This window comes from Talpa europaea (genome assembly GCF_964194135.1).
Source record: "Talpa europaea genome assembly, chromosome: 2".
In the NCBI taxonomy this organism is placed as follows: Eukaryota; Metazoa; Chordata; class Mammalia; order Eulipotyphla; family Talpidae; genus Talpa; species Talpa europaea.
This window is the reverse complement of record NC_140068.1, coordinates 153,211,851-153,235,793: the sequence shown is the minus strand read 5'-3', so window position 1 is coordinate 153,235,793 and position 23,943 is coordinate 153,211,851. Positions and strand designations below refer to the sequence as shown.

Sequence of the window (23,943 nt, the reverse complement as noted above, 5' to 3'; positions counted from 1 at the left end):
AGTTTGTGTGACTTCTTCCTCATTTCATCCCTCACAGAGGATGAGCAACATCTCCCAATGTCTCTAGCTTATCAAAGGGAAAAAAAAAATGAAAGCAAGAGAAGTACAGAAATAACTTATTTCTATTTATTTTGTTCATTAAGTGATGAACAAATAAGACCTGGAAAGTACAGGGTGACGAAGAAGTAGCCGAAAGGGAAAAACCTAATGGGGAAATTTTATTAAAAAACATAGTTTACAGGCTCACACTTTGGGCTTCCCTCTCAGTCTCTCTGTGGTTCTTGAGGCCCTGTGGGTGTGCAGGCATCGAGACGGGGGAAGCTTGAGAGGTGGAGGGTGAGTGAAAAGTCCTTATTGGCTTGAGGGAACTGCTGTGTGGGTGGGAGTCAGGGCCCAAAACCCTGAGCCACCTAGTGAGAGTTTTCCACTGAAGGTGCTTCCCATACAGCCTGACGCGTCACAGGACCCAACATTGGTAGGTTTATTAGAAGGATTAGTTCAAGTGCGTTCTTTTCTGTCAAAAAAACCCTTCTCTGGCAAGGAGGTTCAGAAGGCACCCTTGGGGCAAAGAGGAACCTTCTTCTTCCCCTTTTGTAGGACTTCCTCATCTCTCAGGGTAGTCAGCCTAAAAGTCCAGAGGTTGGGAAAAGAGGTCGGAGCACAGGGGAGTAACCATGGATTATGACCCCTCAACCAGCAGCCATCTCCACACGAACTATCCTGAGTCTGTAGCAAGCAGCTTTGGCGTGTTTGTGACATGCACAGCATTTAATGGACGTTTGAGGATAATACCGAGAATGTGTTCCCTCGCCCATCCTGTGATGCTTTTCCTTAAAGGGCAGCTTACTTCATTTTTTCCCTCCTTGGAGATCGCCAACAACCTTGAATGCTCCCCTCACTAATTCTTTCCCTCCTTGAAAGGCCCCCCACCTCTTACTAACTTACGTAATTTCCTCCTCTTCCCAGTCTCAGACTCGCAGAGAGAAAATGTGTGGAATAGAGACATAGCATGGTTTGCCTTAAGAAATAGTGTCCTTACAATTGTACGGGGAATATAACCAAAATGAAAATGCATGCATTGTGCAAAGATGAAAAAAGATGCAAGAATTATGTAAAATAAAATATTTAAATAAAAAAAGAGAAAGAAATAGTGTCCTACCATGCCAGCATTTTGAGAACAATCTTCTGTGTGTGACTTCCATGCTGCATAGTCAATGTCCAACAGTGAACTAAATGTTCTGTTCTCCGTGTCCAGCTCCCCTGAGCCCCTGTTTTGGGAGGGGGAGCTGAGGAGAACTGTTAGAATGTTCTAGAGCTCTCTCCTCTTCTGGCCTCCAAACTCTGCTCAAGTTCTCCAATGTCTGAGCGCCAAATGCGACGGCATGTTCTCTGAGAAAAATAAAATAACAAAACCACAGTCTTTTATTTTTAAATATATATTTTAAAGATTTATTTGTTTACAAAAACTAGGGCACAGGCCAGAGGTGTGGGGGTGGTGAGAGGATTCACCAGAGACAGAGTGGGGAGCAGAACAGGCGGATCCACTGAAATACACTGCTGAGGGGAGCAGCGGGCGAGACAGGAGAGGTCTGCTGTGCCATGTGGGTAGCTCCCTGGCCGAGCATTGAACTCATGCTGCAGTGGCTGCAGACATATTCATTGGTTGTGTCTTAACCCCTTGGGCCACCAGGGAGGCCCCAAAACCACAGTTTTGAGGAAAGTAATAAGAAGAGAAGATTTGAAGGTCAATTGAAATGGGAAGGACACTGGCTATCTTTGCTTTTTTTTTTTTTTTTTGGCCCAAGGTTAATGAATCCTGCCACTACAGTGAGAAGAGGTAACTACTATGTTTTCCAATGATGTGGGTTTTTTTCCTTTTAAAGTAACACAGCAGAAATACAGGATGGTGATAGCTAGTGGCTTCAGAAAAACAATAAAGCACTTCCTTTGTATTCACTTTTCCTTTCTCTAAGGAACTGAGCTTCAGCCTCTCAGAGGTGACCCTCTCTCGTATGTTCAAGGAGGATCCCAAGTTACAGCCATATACCTTGCCACTTCATATACATGCTGTGAGCATTTTGCTATAACATGGCCTGCAGTTGAGACCAGAATGTTCTATCAAGAAAAGCCTTCTCAGAAAAATCATCACAACTCAGTATGAGGGACTGTTTAATAAGGGAGTTGCTGTAAAGTTACAGTTTAGGTGATGTTGTCAGCATTACGGTTTTCTGTATAATACAAAAAAGAAAAACAGTTTTTACAGATTTCCAGACATGATGAATAAAGTCTAACTAAGATCAAGCTGTACCCAGAAGAAAGTAGGGCAATCTGAAGGTCCAAACTGAAGAAAGCTATGCACCAACAGGGACTGACCTTGGGGCTTGGGGTTGTGGGGGAGCTGGGGCACAGCAGTTGTCTAGGCCTGGGACTCGGCTGGGAATGAAGGGGTTTAGGATTTAAAGACCAGCAGGCTTGGGCTCTGGTAGAGTAGGAAATCAGAACTGAGACCACCTTCCCTCTTTTCCTTCTCACTGTAAGGATGAATTAAAAACAATTGCCTAGTCACACAGCAAGGTGACAAAGATACTCTCTGTGTGCATGTATTTAAAGTCTCCCTTTAAATTTCATAGTCAGATGTATCCTGACATGGATATGGTATTTAAATTTATTTTATTTAAGGATTACAAGGTTGTCTTTGAAGCAAAAAAACAACACTGGGTGGGTAGGAGAGTCACTAACTAAATAAAGATAAAATAGAACAATTATTGGGAAAAGATAACTGTAAGTTGCAAGCATCTAAATATAGCATTGTTTTATGAAACAAAAAAAATTGACAAAATTTCAAAGATAATTGGAGAATTTAGGGGAAGTTTCTAAACACATCATTTGCAGTAACTGATAGTTTAAGATGACAAATGTAACCAACAATATAGATCTGATCAACATAATGAACAAACTTGATCAAAAAGACCCGTGGGGAGAAGGCACATTTCTCCCAAGAACACAAGACACACTTATCAATGATTACATGTTTGACCACAAAGCATGTCTTGAAAAGCAGCAAAGAATCATAAAGATCAGCCTTGACATGCTCAACTATTAAACTCCAGTAGCAGCAATTAAAACCAAACCATATTATTTGGCATGAAAAAAAATACTAAAAAAAAAATCATGACTAAAGAAATGTCTCAAGGATGAGTTTAAGAACAAATTGCTAACTTTAATAAGAAAATCCAACAAGATTGGATTTTTGTTCACTGATAATGAGCAACTAGAGAACAACAGTTTAGAAAATATACATGTGAAAATCACAACCCAATATCTAGAAATAAATCTTCCAAAAGATAAAAAATAATTAGGTATGAAATTTCAAAAATTCTTGAAGATCTAAATATATGGGAAGAGGCCAAATATTGATGGATTTGTAGAATCAATTTATACATTCATTTATACAATGAATGTCTTCCCATTAAAATTCAAACGTGGTTTACTGAGGATCAGAAATTGATTCTAATGTGTGTAAAGGAAAGTGTAAAACCAAGAATACCAAGACAATTTTGAAAAGGAAGATAAGGACCTCCTCGGTGGCACAGCAGGTTGGGTACAGTGCTGTGAGACTGTCCGCAACCTCTGCAGCATGGGTTCGATTCCTGGCTGGCCAGGGAGATACCCACATGGCATGGCAGACCTCTTCTGTCTCGCCCACTGCTGCTCCCCTCAGCAGTGTATTTCAGTTGTCTCCCTGTTCTGCTCCCCACTCTGTCTCTGGTGAATCCTCTCACCCGCCCTCGCATCTGGCCTGTGCCCCAGCTCTTGTATAAATAAATAAAATCATTTAAAAAAAAAAAGAAAAGGAAGATAAGACTTAACTATGGTTGAGTAACTAGAAAGTACAAGGAGAGAGAGACTACTCTAGAAACAGGCCCACACATATATGGAACTCTGTCTATAGCACAAAATACCATAACAAATCAGTGGGGAAATAAAGACTTTTAGCAAGAGGCATTGGAACAATTGATTATTCACATGGAAAAATAAATGAGATCACTACATTAAACCATATTTATTTTTTTATTATTTTATTTTATCATTACATCATTTTTCATTTTTGCACAATGTATGCATTTTCATTTCAGTTATATTCCCCATACAATTGCACCCCCCCTTATTTTGACCCTAATCCTTCCTCTCCCCAGGGCCCTGCCCCCATGTGTCTCTGGCATTAAACCATATTTAAACGATTAAAGACCTACATATGGAAAAAGCATGACTTCATTAAAAGTTTGGGAAGAAAATGAAGGAGAATATTTTTATGATCTCAGGGTAGGAAAATATTTCTTAAATACAAACCATAAATGAAAAGAATAAATTTGACAACATTAAATTAAAAAACATAAACTTTTAACTCTTTTGTATATTTAAGATACAATAAAGCGAAAAATATAAACTTTAGTTAGACTTGGAGAAGCTATGTGGCATGCACCTAAGAAAGGATTTGTCCCGAAATAAACAGTCTCAATGCAAAAGGCCAAATGACATGAATGAGCAACCTCAAGGAGGTCACCCAATGATTGACCTTGAAACCTAAGAGGTTCCTCCCTCCTCATAATGTCACATAAGTTAAGCAAAAAGGAATTTATATTCCATGCTCATTAGGTTGCTAAAAACCTGAAAGGAAATCTGATCATGCCAAACTGTGCCGAGGGGAGCGTAAATGAGCACAGGCACTTTGGAGGATGAGACGGTGACATCTAACAAGGCAATGGAATTGCTGGGCTGGAGGCCATGACTATCCCAAACTTCCCGCCATATCGTTTATACACACACGCTTAAGCGCCAGGAACAATAGCAAGGGACAGGTATTTTATTTCTTAAAAATATATTGCACACAGGGCCTACCCTGGTGGTGCAGCCGTTGAGCACTGGGCTGCGAAGCTACCTGCAGCCTCTGCAGCACCAGTTCAATCCCAGGCCACCGGTGAGGGTCCCACATGGCATGCAGACCTCTCCTGCTGCGCCCGCTGCTCCCCTCAGCAGTGTACTTGTCAGTCTGCCTGTTCTGCTCCCTGCTCTGGCTCTGGTGAATCCTCTTACCCTCCCAAACTTCTGACTATACCCAGTGCTTGTATAAATAAATAAATAAATCTTTAAAAAAAATTGCACACAGATGTACTCAATCTTATTTTCTATACCAAAATTGTCTAAATAAAAAACGAGTCTGGTTAGTGTCACAGGGAAACAGCACTTAACACAGTTGGCCTGACTGTGCATTGGACAAGAGTGGAAAGGTCTGATAATACTTTTTTTTCAGTTGCATAGCTTTATTGCATAGCTTTATTTATTTAATTTTCCCTCAAATTTTATTAATTTGTCAGCTGTTCTGCATAGCCAACTTTGGGGGTACATCTTCACACCTCTATCTTTGTATGTGCTTCACTCATCTTCCACCAAACCTCCTTGCTGATGTCCGGTTCCCTTCTCTCTCCTACCCCACCTTCCCCCACCCCCATGACCAGTATATTTTCACAGAGTGTAAGAAACACCTATGCTGTGCATTGCCAGTTTGTTTTCTTTGGTTATTTATATTCCACAGAGGAGTGAAACCATGGGGTAACTGTCTTTTACTTTCTGATCTCACTTAGCATAATCAACTCAAGAGCCACTCATTTTGTGTTCCAGGAGCATGGGAAACAGACACCCCCAGACACTGCAGGTGGGCATGTAGACCGACACTGGTGGAGGTAACTGAGCAATAGTTACGACATTATAAATCCCCTTTGACCTTGCATAATTTCTAAGAAAATGAGCAATATTAGAACAAAGGACTATCTCCACAAAGTTTATCAGAGCAATTGCAGCATTGTTTGTTATATTAACAAAAATAAAAGAAACACTGGTTATTAACACCATAGAGGCTAGTAAACACTCGACCGAAAATGTCTCACGTTATCTAACTGGTTTTAACTTCATGGTACAACGGTGTTGTGGAATATTATACAACCACCAAAATAATGGTGTTGAAACATTTTGATGATGTGGAAACTTGCAACATAAAGTAGGTTACAAAACCATGTATAGACTAGCTCATTAAAAATACCTGTCTAGGGGGGCCTCCCTGGTGGTGGAGGGGGTTAAGCACAGTGCTGTGAAGCTGTCCACAGCCTCTGCAGTGAGAGTTCGATCCCCAGCTGCCAGGGAGCTACCCACATGGCACAGCAGACCTCTCCTGTCTCGCCTGCTGCTCCCCTCAGCAGTGTACTTCAGTCAACCTGCCTGTTCTGCTCCCCACTCTGTCTCTGGTGAATCCTCTCACCCCCCACACCTCTGGCCTGTACCCCAGCTCTTGTGTGCATAAATAAATAAATCTTAAACAAAATAAAAATACTTGTCTATGAACTGAAGCATAGACACTGAACCTTTTGGATGTGGTAGTGGTAGAGGTGGTTTCTAGTTTCTTCTAGAATTCTTCGGTCTTTATCAGAAATTCTCTGTGTGCTCAACAGACAGCTCCTCCTCGGTGGCCATCACCTGCAGAGGCTGGGTGATAGGACCTGATGACCCAGGCCAAAGGCAGGGGCTCAGTAAGGCGCTTTGGAAGTGGAGAGGATTTGTGATCTTCAAATATGGGGGAACAAATAAAACACAAGTGTAAAAAATAACAACAGCACAAAACACAACAGAGCAAAAATGGGCAATTATAAGCCAGAGACATCCTGCAGGGGAGCAGGAGGGAGAGGGAGCAGAGGGAGGGAGGGAGGGGCACAGGGGACTGGGGTGATGGTGCACGGGGGTGCACTGGGGAAGGAAACTGCATGGGGCTCCTCCTGAGGGGTGGGGGAGCAAATATTGTTTAAAGAACAATCTGGGGAACAAACAGAGAGGCCGGGCTGCCCCGCGGGGTACGGACAGGCTGGGCGCCGGGAAAGCTGCTCAGCTCGCTGACCCCTCTCGTCTCCCCCAGCAGCCTGTCGAGGGTCAGCGGCTGAAGTCGGGGTCCCCGCGCTCTGCGGCGCCCCAGGTGCAGGGCGGGGCGCGGGTGGGGGCGCCTGCCAGGTGTCGACGGCAAAGACACCGACTTGGGGCTCCAGGGCGACATCCGGGGGCGGGGACGGGGGCGCCCCGCTGGGCGGGCTGGGGCGGGCCCGCCCCGGGCTCTCGCCGCCCCTTGGGGGTTCCCCTGTGTCGCGGCCGGGGAAGTCCGGGTGCCGCGGGCTTAAGAGCGCGGCGCCCGCCCGCGCGCCCAGCAGCCGCCAGCATGCCGCGAGGTCTCCAGCTCCTGCTCCTGAGCTGCGGTAGGCCCCCCCCATGCCTGTCGCCCCCCACCTCCCAGAGACACCCCCTTCGCTGGCCGCTCACGCCCCTCTCTCCCCTTCTTGCAGCCTGCAGCCTGGCCCGCGCGGCGCGGGAGGTGAAGGTGGCCTGTTCCCAGGACGCGGAGCTGTCCTGCCCGGCCCCCCGGGACCCGCACGTGGCCTACAATGTTACCTGGGTCAAGGTGAGAGCCGCCGAGACGTGGCTCCTGCGCGGGGTGGGGGCGCGGGCGTCTCCGGGGTGCCCTGCACACCCCGACTCCGGGGCTCCCCACGCGGCTCTCCATGCGCCCCGGATCCTGCAGGGCCCAGGCCCCGGGCACGCTTAGCTTGTGTTCCACTTCCAACCGCTGCTCGCACCTGGAGGTGGCCCCAGGGGGAGCAAAACAAGATGCTTGGGAAGGGCCGGAGAACCTCTACCTGGATGGCTGCTGCACCTGCAGCCCACCTGCCAGGGGCCGGGGAAAGCCCTGAGGGCAGATTGGGACACGGGGCAGGAGGAGCGCTCCGGGCTCTCTGGTGTTTTGTGCTTTGATGCCCTAAAATTGTAGGGAGGGGTGTGGGGAGTGGACGGTTTGAGAGGAAAGGCTAAGATGTGGTTCAGGCTTGTTTCACAGATAATTACCTGTCGGTCATCCCCTTTCTGGGGTATCCTTGACCTCCCCCTCACCCCCTGCTGCTCCCCTCTCTGCATAGTGAGGGGTCCAGCAAAGGGGGGGGGTCCTCACCCACAAGTCTCGCTGTCCCTTCTGCAGGAGGACAGTCTCACTGAGGCTTTTGAAAGGTTTGGTCTCCACTGGAAGATGATCATCCTCTAAGATTGTGCTCTGCAGGCCTTGCAAAGCCCAGCAGCGGCTGCTGGCTGCCGGTGGTCCCTTGCGCCCCTCCTTCATTGAGGTGATGGTCACAATAGCACCTCCAGCTCAAGCTCAATGCATAGGACATCCCAGACTTGCTAGGGGTCGCACTGAATCGTGGTGGGCTTACCTTGGAGAAAATCTCTTGTGTGTTAGTAGTTTATCACCACTGCTGGGCTTTCTCCTGCGCACAGGCAGCATACCGTAGGACAGTCCCCACGTGTGTGTGCGTGTGTGTATTATGTGTGTGTGTCCTCTCCTGACCACTCTGTCCTTTCTGTCTGTTCATGGCAAAGGTTCTCTGTAAATGCAGAGAGTTGTGATGGTGGGTCTGGGGCTGCTGCCTCGGGGCACTGTGTTGTGTGTGAAAGTAGGTTTGTTATTATTCCTGCTTCATCCCCACCTTGTGCACAGTGGGAATAGAGAACACAGTAATCCCACCAATGTTCCTACAGTAAAAACAATTGTATCTTAACAAAAAATATTGCAAAAACAATCTGATTTGTGTGCTTACTATATGCCAAGATCTGAGTTAAATATTTACCTACATTTTCTGTTTCATTCCCTCCCATGGACTTGAGGGACCAGTGCAATCACTGCTCCCACTTTACAGATGAGGAAACTGAGTCCTAGGGCCTGCAGAAGCTTGCATGCTCTTGTTCCACAGCTGCCTCAATGGCCGAGTTGGGATTTGAACCAAGCAGTCTCATTCCACAGTCTGAGTTCTGAGAGGACTGTGTTGATATTCCTATTTTCCACCTGAGATACTTCAGGTAAAGAAAATAAAATGATGCTGGGTAAGCCAGGCAGAAGGGGTGAACATGAAGGCCTTATCCCTTCCGCAGAGTACATAAAAAAATGAAAACAATATTAATATCCCCAGGGGAGTAATTAAAAAGTACTCTTGAAGCAAGTAGATGAAATTTCAGACTGGGAGGTTCAAACCGTTGTCAAGTTAAATCTTCTTGCACAAGGTCATTTAGAATGATCCAGCAAGCCATGGCAATTAACCGTTGGCTTCTTCTTGGATGTCAACTGATGATGTAACTCTATAAAGTAGACGCTTGTTTATTGGACATGGTTCTTGTATAATTTGCCCTGAAGGTCTCTCAAAACTCTGTTAAAACAACAAAAGGACATCAGTCTGTAGCATTCTCTCTCTCTCTTTTATTGGTTCATGGACTAGGGTCATTGAAAAATCATACCATAGTTGTTTTTTTAAGAAGTTAACTGTGATTGAGGAGTGGTGGAGGGGAGAGCTTTGCTATGCTGGCACACTCTTCAGTTCCCTTGAAACAGGTAGAGGTATATTGTTCCTACAAGTGTTTTTAACAGGTCTCAGCATATTCTGTAGCTATTCATTTTGTTTCAGTCCAGTAATTACACTTTGGTATTGATTGTGCTTGTACAACAAAAATGGATAGCGTGTTCTGAAATCAGGCCAGTGGTAAAAAACCGAAATATTTCATTTTTCCAGAAGATTGAGCATCTTGTTGTGCCCCCGATCTCCTTTTTTGGTAAAATGGTTTAGTGAAGTGGAGAAGTAGCTATAAAGTGAGGAATTGGAACCCGGTGGCTGTGGCCAGTCTAGCTTACGTTGCCTTGCTTCGTCATCGCGAGTGTGGTTTGCACCGTCACGGGCTGTGTGCTGGATATTTTGGAAGCAGAGTCACGTGGAGCGTGGGTTGTCCCTGTCTTCCAGATTGAATCCGCTTCTTGCATATCACAGTTTCATCGTAATGATTTGCTATGAAAAAGTCCACTTTCCTTTCAGTTCTGCAGCACGACAGAGCATCCTACCACTGTCCACTCGGCACTACTTGTGATTTTAAAAAGGGCCCGTGTAAACCATGTGTTTCTTATCATGCGCGCTTTACCAAAACCCTCAAAGCAGTCAGCGTCCAATTGGTGCGTGTATCATGAGGGTGAACTGGGAAGGAACTGTATGTATTTCACTCTGTTTCAAAAGCGCAGTGAGAAGGGGCCTGCTGGAACTTAACATAGACATGCACGGAGGTGAAAGGTAGACCCAGAGTGGGCAAAGATCCCCCAGCTCTGTTAAGCCAACTCTGCTTTCCTGTGCACCAAGTCCCGCTGAGATTCAGCGTGCGTCCTCCTTGTGACTCCTCCCATACTAGACTTTTTGAGGTGGAGTGGGTGATGGAGAATAGCGTAGCTATTAGGATAGCCGCTACATTGAACTTTTAAAGTTGGGAGTAGATTGTGGCTTGGGAGGTATTTGTAAAATACCTGTTTTGAGGTTATTTTGTGTATTTGCAAAGTATGCAAATAGACTGGTACAGCACCCTTCCCCCCTTTGGTTGTGACCTTGGGTTGAATCCCAGCATCAGAGGACATAGCTCAGTCCCACGTTGTTGTGAGTAAGAACATTCATGAAAGCGCTACGCCTGTGCTTCTTGCTGTGCACCCCCAGGTTACACGCCCTGTAATGAAGCTGCCCTGTGTTTGGTGGAGGGGATGGCACTGAATGGAGCGTTGAGCATGGTTGACGCTCACCATCAACACTAATGAGTGAGTGGTGATAAAGGAGCTGTAGTACCAGCGTGTGCCATGCAGGCAGCCAGACAACCTATGCATAATGAAAGAGGATATGAAGTGTCACCCCTGGGTAACACTGCGGGGGTGAGGACAGAGATGTGTCACAGGACAAGGGCCATTTCAGATGCTTTCCAAAGGAAGGCGGAAAGGGGAAATAAGACTGGTTTCAGAGAAGAGAGCAGATGTGAAGTTTATATATAGTATTTACAAGAGTCCCCGCTATGGCAGATCACAGCTCTCACGTGGATTTAAAGCAACTGTAGGAGAGCATCAGGCTACTTCAAAAGTCCATGGACAGTGACCATGAGGATCTGGCTTGTCTTTGATTTGTTAGGAAGCTGTCTTCCGTATCACTAATCTCTTCATCTGCTACCTCTACCGTCTTGTGTGACAATGAGCCACAAAGCCAGGGGTCACTAAAGAGAGCAGAACACGTTCCAAGGAGTTAGAGTTGAATGGTCTGGCAGATGCAATCTGGATGGACCCATGGGTGAGTCACTGTTGTCACTCACTACACTTGCTTATTCTACACTTGATCTTAGCCAAAAGGCCGAGAAGCGATCTTGCTTATTCTAGAATGCCATCTGTTATAGGAAATTTAAGAACACATTTTTTAAGAGAAAAAGGAAACATTTCCACATTAAATGTAGAAGCAATGAAACATTAAAATGTGAGAACAGTGTATATATTAGCATCAGAGAACAACCATACTGTCCCATTGGCATCTATATTACTTGACCTGGTTGAATCAACCATAGGCTGATGCTGAGCATACGTGGGTTTTATGGGCTCAACCATAGGTCCAACAATGAAAGATATGAGGTTGTATTTCAGCTGTTGCTCATGTTCAGTTTCATATTTAGTGACTATTTCTAAGTTCCAAATACGTGCCAAGTCTCTGGGCCTGGCATTAACCATCCCAAGTTTAACCCAAAATATTTGCCAGATGATTATCTGAGTAAGGGCCTGGACACAGAAATCCATAGCATTTTGGGGAAACAGTGCGGTAACTAGTGCCTTAAAAGGAAGAGTTAAACGGCAGAGGATTGAGAGATAGTGTCAGAAGGCAGGCTGCAAATAGATAGTGAAGAACCTTGAATGCCAGGCCATAATGACTTGAACCTTATACTTTTGGCAGGAAGGAGCCATTGAAAGTTGGTAAGCAAAGAGAATGACATAATGAAAAATGTCTAAAGAAAAGCATGTTCTTGTGGTGAAGGGCGGAACATGATTCATCCTCAAAGATGTCTTGCTTTTATTCCAAGATGAAGGTATTATTCCTTCACTGTCATGAAACGCCCATCAGTTAACTCAAGTAAGATGGACACATTCATGGAACTTACTTGTTTTTCCCTCTTGGTCACCAGTGTGCCCATGTGGTTTTATGTAGGTGTGGATAAGGCAGAATGTGGCTGCCTCAGAGGTGGCTGTGGAAAAGTTATGTGGTTTACCAGAATAGTGGATCACTGAGATTTTTGGACAATGATGAGTGGGAGTAAAGTTGCTGAAGTCTTTCAGCTTGCAAGAGGGGAGGCAGGAAGAAGGCAACTGAAGTTAGAAAAAAAAAAGGACCCCAGGGCCTCCCCTGGTGGTGCAGCGGTTGAGCGCTGGGCTGCGAAGCTGCCCACAGCCTCTGCAGCACCGGTTCGATCCCCGGCAGCCGGCGAGGATCCCACATGGCGTGCAGACCTCTCCTGCCGCGCCCGCTGCTCCCCTCAGCAGTGTATTTCGTCAGTCTGCCTGTTCTGTTCCCTGCTCTGGCTCTGGTAAATTCTCTCACCCTACCATGCTTCTGACTGTACCCAGTGCTTGTATAAATAAATAAATAAATCTTAAAAAAAAAAAAGAAGAAAAAGAAAAAAAATACCCAAAACCACCAGACACTTGTTTTCCATGAGTAAAGGGGGGAACCTGGGTCACATGAGGCCTGTGTTGTCTGACTTCTGTACTTGGTTATGTCACTCCATAAAGAGGAAGTTACAAGAAGGTTTCAGTGATGTAAGGGAAAGTTTTATGTAGGGCAGAACTAAAAAGGGATTCATCACCTAAAAAAGAATTCCTCCCTCCAAAACTGTTTCCCTAATTCCTTCTTGGCTGTCCCTGTGATAACCCCACATTTCCCATTTGCAGTCCTTGAGCTACATTACTACCTAAGATTCCTTTACACTCATAAGCCTGGTTTTGATTTTTGTTTTAATTTTAAATTTAAAATTCCTGTGTGTCATGGAAAACTGGTACAGATGTCAGAGCCCAAGCTTCATTAATATCACTTAATTTTTTTTAAGATTGATTTATTTATACAAGAACTGGGGTGCAGGTCAGAGACGTGGGAGGGTGAGAGAATTCACCAGAGAGAGTGGGGAGCAGAACAGGCAGAAGGACCAAAGACACTGCTGAGGGGAGCAGCGGGAGAGCAGGAGAGGTCTCCCGTGCCATGTGGGTTTCTTCCTGGCCGGCTGGGAATTGAACCTGAGCTGCAGAGGCTGCCGACAGTTTCACAGCGCACGCTCAACCCGATGCGCCACCGGGGAGGCCCAATATCACTTAATGTTTTCATGGCACCCCACGTAGTCGACTGTGTGTTCTTGTTCTGATTCTCCAAGAAAGGATAGACCCTGGAGTTGCTGATAGTTATGTAGGATCATCTGTCCAGATGGGGAAAATCTATGGGAGATGAAGGATGCTAGTTGCCATAAACAATTCATAACCGTCTTGGACTGGAATCCCAAGGTTGGTTCTGGAGAACAAAGGTTCAGAATCAAATCAGACTCTGGAGTCTCATTCTCTGCAGGGCCGGAGGCCGATAAGCCTGAAGGACAAAGCAGGACTGACCAGAGGTTGGAGCCATGCAGAGGGAGACCTCTCTGTGCACATTTATTTAGGCGGTCGTGCAAAGGATTCTTTAAGCTTTGAGCGATTGTAAGTCCAGTTAAAATAGATTCAAAGTAAAGGGAATATATTGATGTTTATAAGTGAAATAGAAAAAAAACAACTTTAAAATTCAGTTTTTGGGTCATATTTCATTTATGGCCAGTGTTGTGGGCTGAATTATATCCCCCCAAAAGATGTCTCAGTTTTAATCCCTGATACCTGTGAATGTGACAGCTGGAAATAGGGTCTTTGCAAATGTAATGAAGGTGAGGTAAGGTCATACTAGATTTGAATGGACCCTCATCCAATAATTGCTGTCCTTGTAAAGAGTAATGGCGTGGACACTGGAAACCTTGCTATGAAGATAAATGCAAGTAATAACATGTTGAGGGCCCTCTGGGTGATTGACATTAAAAAGAGAAAACAGAGGCAAGCTCAGACACACACGAAGAATAGCATGGAAGATGCTGAAGGTGGAGCAGAGATCGGAGTGATGCGTCTAGAAGCCAGGGTCTGCTAAGGCTTGCCAGTAACATTGGAAGGTAGGAGTGGGGCATGAAACAGATTCTCCCCTTACCCCTGCCCCAGAGCCTTCAGAGAGATCATGACCCTACCTACCCCATGGCTTGGGATTTCTGGCCTCCAGAACTATGAGGGAGTAAATTTCTATTGCTTTGAGCCACTCAGTTTATGGTGCGTTGTAATGGCAGGCCTGGGAATGAACACTGCTCCATTTAGACTTTCACAAATCTCCCAGAACTTGTAGTTTGCTCTCAACTCTTTCTTCTTTCATGCTGGTTTTATTCTCAACCTCCGCCTGGCTGTGAGATAGTAACTAACAACTGCACTCTTGTTTACTCGCCCCTGAATCCAGTGCAAAGGAAAATAATATATTTTAACAGATATGCCACTAATATTTCACTTGGCACATGGGGTTATTTTAACAGATATGCGATATGCATTTTAGTGGCTTTGATTGGTCATGCGCCCATCAGAGGCAGTCTCTCTGGTCACAGATGTCAGGTCTGCATTAAGTGTGCCTCCTCGTGGGCCTCTCCTGGTGGCGCAGGAGGTTGAGCCAGTGCTACGAAGCTGTCCACAGCCTCTGCAGCGCCGGTTCAACCCTGGCCAGCCGGCAAGGGTCCCACATGGCACAACAGACCTCTCCTGTCGCGCCCGCTGCTCCCCTCAGCAGCGTACTTCATCAGTCTGCCTGTTCTGTTCCCAGCTCTGTCTCTGGTGAGTCCTCTCACTCTCCTGCGCATCTGGCCTGTACCCTTGTTCTTGTATAAATAAATAAATATTTAAAAAAAAATAGTAAGTGTGCCTCCTCAAGAAGCTGATGTGCTGTCCTTGAAGGCCCAGTACTCAGAGCTCACAGGGCTGTGTTCCTTACAGGTTGGAAGGACCCCTCAGTTGTCCATTGAAGGGTGATTGTCCCAGACAATCAATGGTCTAACATTGCCTCCAAATCGCAGGTCCAAAGGGCTTTTTAAAAATCACGTAGTTATGATAGTGCTTTAGAACATTTAGAGTGTTGTGGATGTTTTGGAGGGGGGGTAAATATATTTCTTTCTAGAGTGGAGATTGGAACTTTTAGAACAATTGTGCCAGAGAGAAATTACCAGCAGTGAGGAATGACTGGATGGATGGAGCTGGAAACTATCAGATATAACAGTAACTTCTTTCTGTGACCATCTTAACCAATTTTTGAGCACTTTATGTGTTTCTCATTAATTCTTAAAATAACCCCATGTGCCAAGTAATCTAGTTACAGATAAGGAAATAGGACTCAGAGGAAATTACTTACTGAAGATGACCCAGGTACTGGTGGAGGAACTGGAACTTGCACTTTTCAGGTCTTTTGATACCAAAATCAGTGTTTGGGTGACTTACTCAGTGTTTCTAAAATTCGTTCACTCATTCAGCAAATACTTTTTGGATAAATTTGATGTACAGGGAATTATTTAGAATTCTGAATGAAATCTGGGCTATGAAAATAAAAGCAGGTTGTAATATTTTCAGGTTTCCCTGTGATGGATACTATGATATACTCTCCACCTACATCATCATCCTAGGTGTCTTCACACCAACTTTGAGAGAGAAAATCATCCTAAGATCAGCAAACAAATCCTAAGAACTGTTTGGTCTCTTGACCAGGAGCAGAACTATGCTGGGGAGGCCTAGGGTTTAGTTTCAGGTCTGCCCATCTCCAAAGTCTGTGCTCTTAATTATGCTGCCTCTGCCATGCTCGTAACTCTGTTAGCAGCCATAAATCCACTCCTATCTGCTAGACCCAGTAAATTTCAAAATGGAAAATCATTTTTCTAATAAAACTATACTGAGAAAAACGATGTTAATGTTCATACATTCTACCCTCATTATGACATCAACCTCTGAGCTGAACTATTCTGCAAGTTATAAAGAGCTGTTTTTATGATGAATGGGGGTTATATTGGCACTTTAATTGAGTTAGAAACCAAGGTACATGAATGTTAGTGCACGAAAAAAGCAATAAAAAAAGCTGTTCGATGTGATTGGAATATATCAGATCAATTTAACACCACCTTTAAATACTCGAAAGTCCATACATTTAAATATGTTTTATCAAATTGCTGGGTGAAGTATTTATATGCATATATAAGTACACACATTTTGTCTTTCTAACCAATCTTTTCCTTTTCTTTTAGTTTGTTTCTTATCACATTTTTAACATTTCTCATGTGTGATAAATTTAGATTTTAAGTATGTGATCAAAATTCTTGGCTATAGCAATGGAACAGTTCTTTTATTTTCAGATATGGCAATTTAGGATATATTAGGATAAATATCTATATTTAGCATATATTAGCATAAAATTATATAAACTTAAAAAAATCACTTTCCACAAGAAGGGTTTTGATGGAAATATTGGTTCAATTTCAGCCTGACTTATTTGATTTCATTAATTCTAGTTCAAATTTGTTCATCTTAAAAAGAAAATTTAATTCACATGTCTTTAGAATTAGTACTTGCATTTGCTTGATTTTATACTCAGCAAATTAAAGAGAGTTTATTTTAATTTAAGGCTTTTGGTTTCCTTAAGGTCAAATCACCATTTTAGAAAGAGAATATGGTATTTAAGTTATTTAGTCACTGGAGATATTGAGACAAGTCAAGACTGTAAGTTCCCTGAAAATAAGATGTCCTATATTTTCTAAATCAATCAAAAGATAGAATTATCAGCGTAAGAGTTACCGTGTGGACTTTTAAACATAATTGGAATGAGTGTTTTGAGGAATTAATTCACCCAAATCATGTTGTGGTTTAGCATATTACAATACTAGCATTGTCGAGTGTGCATTAAAGAGTTCCTGTCAATTATGCTTGGCTGTGAGTGAATCTGAGGGTTCCTTTGTTATAAATTACTATTTCCTAAAATGCTTTTGCAGAGAGGCCATGGAACACTTTTAGATTTGGAATGTTTGAAGAGCCAATCTTGCCAGTGGTTGATTTTGAGCCAGGCCAAATGTTTGTAAGTGCTTGTAAAACAAAGTCAAGCTGGGGATGCCCATTTGCTGTTACTCCATTTTCCTCCCGCTGAAATTCTCCTTCGGTTACTGCTTCTGCCATCGCTAACTCACCTGATGGCACAGTGTGATAGCTGCCTGGCCGAGCTGAAGAGAACGACTTGAACTTCTGCAGAAAGAGTCTCTTGGTGCTGCTAGTGCCCTACTTGCGTTTGGAGCATGCAACAGTGACATAAAAACCACGACTGTTTTTGCAGCTGTAGGCAACTCACGGATTCCCAGAGAGAGTCACGTGGAAAGATAGGTCTTAAAAAGGCAAAAGGAAGGGGAAAAGGCATTGCATGTACCTAGTGCTTGAAGCTAGAGCAGGTTATGAAATATTTCCAGGTGTGTTGCGTGGCTCCTTTGGCGGTAGCTCATTTTCAGGCAGAGACAGTGGCTCATCACTTTGGCAGGAGTTCCCAGGTGATCCACCGGTTCTTTCATTTCTGTGTGTCTTTCGGAAAGACTTAAGATGGGGCCATCGGAAGATGATCCTGTGAGAGCTGGGACATTTTGCCACGATCCCACTGGTGGTTGTACCTTTCAGTCAATCGAAATCCTGCAGGTTGCGCTGGGGTTGCTCTGCCTTTTCCCTACTTCTTTCTGCCCCTTCCGTGATCTCTTCCTGCGTTTGTTTTGTCATCTGAAAATAAGTCCATGGAGGTTTTGCCAGAGGCTCATGGCAATCTTACCATCCAATGAATTGCTTTTTGTTGTTACTACTGATTTGTCGAAAACAGATTCTTTCTGCAAATAGGCAGGAGGCCCCTGCCAGCCAGTGCTGATCTCTGGCACATTCTCGCTGCAGCAGTTCCCAGCAGCTGGCATGGTAATGGGGTTATGTTTATGTAAATAAGCGTAATAGTTTATATTTTCACCAGCTCCACAGGGGTTCCAGTTTTGACTGACTTTCTGAGCTGGGCAAGGAGTCATTGCATGGGAGAGGTAGCCCCCAAAGAGGAAATCAGAGACCCAGTCTCTTGAAATGGTTGCTGCAGCCCAGTCTGCATCTTTTGGGATGCAGGGATTTCTAGCAAAACAGAGTTCCAGAGAAATCTGTTAGAAAGAAATCTGAGTTATAACCATTTGGAGGGTGGTTTACAAAGAAGAGCAGGATGAGACATCACTGTGGAGACTGCAGAGTGGAGTCTGAGTTAATTCATTCAAACAGGTCTTTGAGGAGGGTGGACTCTTTGGTACAGGTTGGTCCTGGTCCATTGGCCGGAGGAAGCACCTCCGCCAGCACAGGAGTTCCCCAGTACCTCATAAGTATGCAGTTTGTGCTTTACTCAATCTTGAGAAGGGAATAATTGGCTGAAGGGGAACGTTCTAGAATCGGTTGCATGCTTTAGTTTCCATGCCTTTCTTTTTCGCTTTATCTCTGAACACTTAAAGAGCACCAGTCTCTGGATCCTTGATTATTTAGGAAGGAAACTATCAACACAAGAACTATCAAGAAATGGGATTTATGTTCATAGACTCAGACTGAGAAAAAACAGTAGTCTGTGCCCCATGCTTGGGTTTCTTGCAAGAGGCATAAATCTGCCACCAGATGTCTCTGTAGCCCACTCCACGGGAATGCTAACAAGAACCCAAGCTGTGGCCGCTGAAACCTGAGCTTTCTTTTGACCTGGTGGTGCATTCCCTAACTTAATAAATTAAGTAGAAACCACTGAGGGTGTGTGTGTGTGTGTGTTTCCTGAGTTGGCTCTGCCTCGTAGGGTGTTCCCTTACTTCAAGGGTTATTTATTTTGCTGGACTGATTTCCTTTTGTAGAATAGGAGGGGAGTTACGGGGTGCTTCCAGAACAGGAGAGTAAGCCTTGGCAGGTGCAGGCAAGGACAGTGGCAGGGAAGGTGTCTTTCTTTATGGAGGGGCTTTGGTGAAGTCGCAGTGCTAGGGACAGGTAAGGATGCCATCAACTCCAGGACGCCCAGCTAGTCCCCACCTCCCCCCAGTAAAGGGCAGACCCGGACGCTGCCCATGAGCACTGAACACAGTGACTTGTCTTACTGTTTCTGTACGTCCCCGTTCCCAGCTTTAAAACATTTCAGTGGAAGATCAGCAGGCAAGTTAATCAGGCAAGATAAAAAATACATCCAGGAAAGAGAAAATTGATGGTGGGTGTGGTTTATGCCTAATCTTTGAAGCAGAACATTGACTCGTGAAGATGGTTGAAGGAAAGAAATGCAGCGGGATAAGTGGATGGATTAAATCTGGCATCTATATTCACCCCCAGAAAGGCTGGTCTGTGTTGAGTGTGCACTTGGAGGCTGTAACGGTGTGCCCGTGCTCCCCACACACGACGAGTGTGACTGACTAGTGACCCAGCCCAGGAAGCATTGAGGGAGTAAGAAGGGGCCCTCCCTCGACGCATGGACCATCACACAGACCTGCGGCCTTGAGGAGCGCTTCACAGGAGGCGCGGCTCGTCTGTATCTCCAAGTGTTGTTTGCTGAGTTGTCTGGTGATGACTGCACAGATTTAGGAACATTTCCAAGGAAAAGGCGGGGGTACAAAAGTAAGAACCAGTCCGTGGGCGAGTTGGTGTCTGAAGGAAACAAGAGAATATTTAATATAGAACAACCTGCAACATACCGATCCAGAATGATCCATGCCCTTCACTACCTCATCATTGCCAGCACATTATTATGGGGGAAGCGTCGGAGTACGCAGAGACAGAAGCATATAATGCAGTCCTGATCTTATTCCAAAAAAGATAGGCCTGAAGGAATGTTCACAGGTTCTGTCTTCCTCTCTCGAAGGTGACACAAGCGTGCAATATCTTGGTTTAACAAATGCGTTGAGGATGGAGTTTACTCTAACAAGAGGCGAAGTCTTGGCACAGAGGTCAGAGCTTGCAGCCTCTGTCAGTGACTGTCATTACTGATGTGACTTTATTCTTTTTTAACAGCGGACGAGGGGCTGTGGAGAGATGCTGGTGGCAGCCCAGGAAGACCGGGACTACTCTCAGAAGGGCTCTACAGAGGCCCCCAGTGGGGACCTGTATTCCCTGAAGATCCGAAACACTAGCTGCTGCCACTCGGGGGAATACGAGTGCACGCTGCAGGGCCCGACAGAGCAGAGCACCCACAAAGGCACTGTGATCTTGAAGGTGACAGGTGAGGTGGTCTATGGCATTTGTTTTCTCCTTGCATTGTCTATGGGTCCGCAAATCCAGCCTTTAGATCAGAGTCTAACTTGGAAGCTTTGGATGAAATCTGCGGCTCAAAGTCAAATTCTATTGCAAAATGTCACAATTTTTTTTCTTTCTCTCCTACCTTCCTTCCCCCACCTTGTTCTTTTTTAAATAAGGCCAGATGTACCCCCCAGCCTGACCAGGGGCTAGCCAAACAATGAGTCTGGCTGTTGTTCATTCATATAAGCATCCCTTGGAGCAGATAGCAAGTCTCCAAGTCTAATTTTTGCAAGACAGAGAAACTGTGTAGCCTCAAATGCATCAGATAACTCTTCCAGCCATTAGATAAGCTGTTCAGGTCTTGGGGGCTTTCTGTCTTGGCCCCCATCGGCGTTAGGGAAGTAGGGAGCAGCTCCATGTTTCCACCTTGGTAACACGAGAACAGCATTTCCCTCCCAGTTTCGCAGCAGGTGAATTTCCTACACCCCCACTTAGGCTGAGAGAAGGGATACTGCAGCAGGAAACTTCACTCCGTGCAGTGACACCAGGAGTGGAGTATCAAGACCAGGATCTTCCCCTTGATTTATTCCCCCAAACCCTTTTTTTTGGGGGGGGGGGTAGCTTAAGATATGCTTTGCCTTTGACTTCTGCCCAGCTGTGAGGAGTGAGTGAGAAGTGAAAGGTTAGACATGCTGCTGCCACTGCGTCCCCTGGCCTGCACACTAGCTACTTCCGCCTCGTCCCTGGTGTCTGGATTCTGAGTCAAGATGATATTCTCCTACTCATGAGAGCACAGTGGCTGTTTAGGGCGGGGTTGGATTTGGCTCACACACCCCTCCGTCTCCTCCGGCTCTGGTTCTCGGTGCTATGTTGTCTGTCCTCGTAGCCCTGCCACACCTGACGTGTGACGCTCTCCCTGTTTTGTTCTCTGCTGTTCCCTGGCTCTGCACGCCCTGCATGGCTGTCTTTCACCCAAATAAGAAATGAGAGCAGCCTTGCAGGGGAGGCCTAGCCTGTGGGGGAGCGGAGAGGAAATGAACAGAGAAGAGCTGATTCCCTCTCCTTCCCTGACGGTTAAGTGGATGGACTCACGTAGGGCTGGTTCGGATAGAAGCTCTGCTGCTTGTTAGCGTGTGACATTTGCCAAATCGCTGATCATGCCAAGCCTCAGTTCCCTCATCTCAGAAATGGGCTAATGGCTTCCACGACAGGGTTGTCGTGGGCTGCGCTGCGGAGCACTGTACCCGTGTAGACTGAGCCTGGACACTGGTTCTCAACTCTGCTTTTCTTGAGTCCCAGATCCCTGTGCAAATCCATCCCTAGAGCTTGACACAACATTTTGACTGTAGTTTCAGGGGATCAACAGCTCTCACGAGGTGCCTCTGTAGCCCCTGGGGAGGGAGCCCCTCAATCATCTGCACTCCCACCTGCTCCTTCTGGGCCTTCAAGCAGAGAACAGCCTTGCCACCCCAGGTGGCAGGCTGACTGCTGAGGGGAGGGGCTGATGGCCTCCCTCCTCCTGAGCACATCTCACCTGAGGACAAAGTGAAAGGCAGGAAAGACCCAGCATCTGAAATGGAAGCAGGTGGGCTGAGAGCGAGTCTGGACCAGCCTCTGGGCTCAGCCACCTGCCTTAGTCTCTCAGCTTGTCTGAGCCTCCAGCCCGTCTGCAAAATGGGGACGTCAGGCTTGCCTCTGACGACTCAGCACACAGTTGCACACGTCGCTGCTGTCACCACACAGATGGGAGACTAGGTGTGAGACAAGTAGGACTCCAGAGGCAGGAACAGAGCATCGTAGCTTCTTATGGTGGAATGCCACTGTGAAATGGCTTCATATTTTCCTTATTTGTTTTTAAAGGATGCCCGAAGGAAGACAACGGAGACAGTTTTAGTAAACACACGGCTGACATCATGCTGCTGTTGGTGCTGGTCGTTTTCTACATAACGCTCATCGTTTTCACTTTTGTAAGTATGTTTTTAAAATGTCTCTTACTATTATGCAAAGATCACCTGGGGCGCCAGTCTGAACATGTTTAGTGGATGGTGTGAGTCATTTCATAATGGTAAGGGGAACACTGAACGCTGGATTTGGGGAGCACCCCCAGCCCCTGAGACTGGGAGAATCAGGGTCACAGCCTGTGTTTTCTCCAGTGGCTGCACAGAGCTGAGAAAAGAAAATGAAGGAAAATAGGGGAGGGAGTTTAGAGGCCAAGGGCCATGTAAAAACACCAGAGGGCCTTGTAGTTTCAGGAGAACAAAGTGCAACAATGACCGACTTTCCCCATTTTGGCAAGAGCGTCTTCACCCCGTGGGCCAACGAGCAAGACCCACCACCCCACTGCCCTGGCAGTCTCCTTCCTCTGCCCTTGAGCTCTTTTCTCTTAAGGATTTTCTCCTTCTGGTTTTGATGCTTTCTCATACTGCTTAACAATTCGCCCCAAGTGGTTGGACCAGTTTGCACTCCCACCAGTGATGTAGGAGAGTTTCTTTTTCTCCACATCCTCGCCAAGAAGCCAGAGCAGTGGGGTTCACAGGGGTTGTCCTGGGGTATGGGATGACTAGCTGGGGCTTGCGTGTCCTTGAAATGCCCTTGAGCTACTAGTTGAAGGCTCCAGCTTAACCTCCCTGAGCCTTTCTGCACGATGCTCGCTGGGGTTGACCAAGGTCAAGGGGAACCCACTAAGAAGTGATGTCCCCTTTATCTCAATGTCATCAGGAACACCGGCTACTTAGGGGCCAGGAGCTCTCCCAGGGCTCGATTGAGTCACCTGCAGGCTCCGTATGTTCACTTACTTGATTCTCTGGCTAAGCACTCATGTCCCTGTTTGCTTTTTCATAGACTGCGGCCTATATTCCTTCATGCTAGGCATGATAGGGGATAGAAAAAGGTTTAAGACCGAGTACCTACTCCTAAGAAACTTAAAGTCTGGTCATAAGAGGTATTTGCACAGAAGAAGATAATGAGAATTATTGGGTAATACATTTAAAAAACAAGTGACCGTAGCTTCTTGTTGACAAATGCCTATTTGTAGGGGCACTGATTTTCGTAGTAGGGCCTTGAAATGACCCCAGTCTGATATCAGTGAATCTCCTGGTTGAAGTTATGACATACTAGTGAAATAGTACAAGGACCAATAGAGTGCGTGAGGTAGCCAATGTACCGAAAACTTCCAGAATGAGCTGTACAGCCAACCCGTAGTGAATGGAGCTTAATTCAAGGTATCCACTGATCCATTTTTTCCCCCATTATTCAACTGCCAATTTTTATTTTATTTTTCAGAAATTTGCAAGATATCAGATTATTTTTCCAGATTTTTCTAAACCTGGCATGAAACAAGCTTTTTTTGAATCCACCTTCCCCCAAAAGCCTTTGGAACTGGTGATTCTTCACAAGACAGATCTGGTATGAGCAGGATTTCTGCAGGATTTCTAAACTCAAAGGTTCAGTGCTGTGCCTGTTTGTCACACTGGACCTGAGAAGAATGAACCCACAATGAAGATGGCATACTTCTTGTGAAGTCCTTCACCAACTGGAATGTTCACTTTTTGTGGCTAGGACTTTGAAAACTGTTATAGAACCAAATAACATGGAGCCACCCGTGGGCTGCTCTGCAGGGCTGCTTCTACCTGCTCAGAGTGTTATTCAGCCATCTG

At 45.5% G+C, this 23,943-nt stretch overlaps 1 protein-coding gene across 1 annotated transcript; it reads left to right on the top strand.

The window, feature by feature from the left end:
- Positions 1-7,255: 7,255 nt before the first annotated feature.
- CD83 (CD83 molecule) lies at positions 7,256-23,698 on the top strand (the record flags this gene model as incomplete). The annotated part of the gene is made up of 5 exons (XM_084259534.1): positions 7,256-7,292; positions 7,380-7,495; positions 20,063-20,270; positions 22,148-22,254; positions 23,570-23,698. 5 exons carry the CDS (start codon positions 7,256-7,258, stop codon positions 23,696-23,698), a joined length of 597 nt encoding a protein of 198 aa, XP_084115660.1.
- Positions 23,699-23,943: the final 245 nt, after the last annotated feature.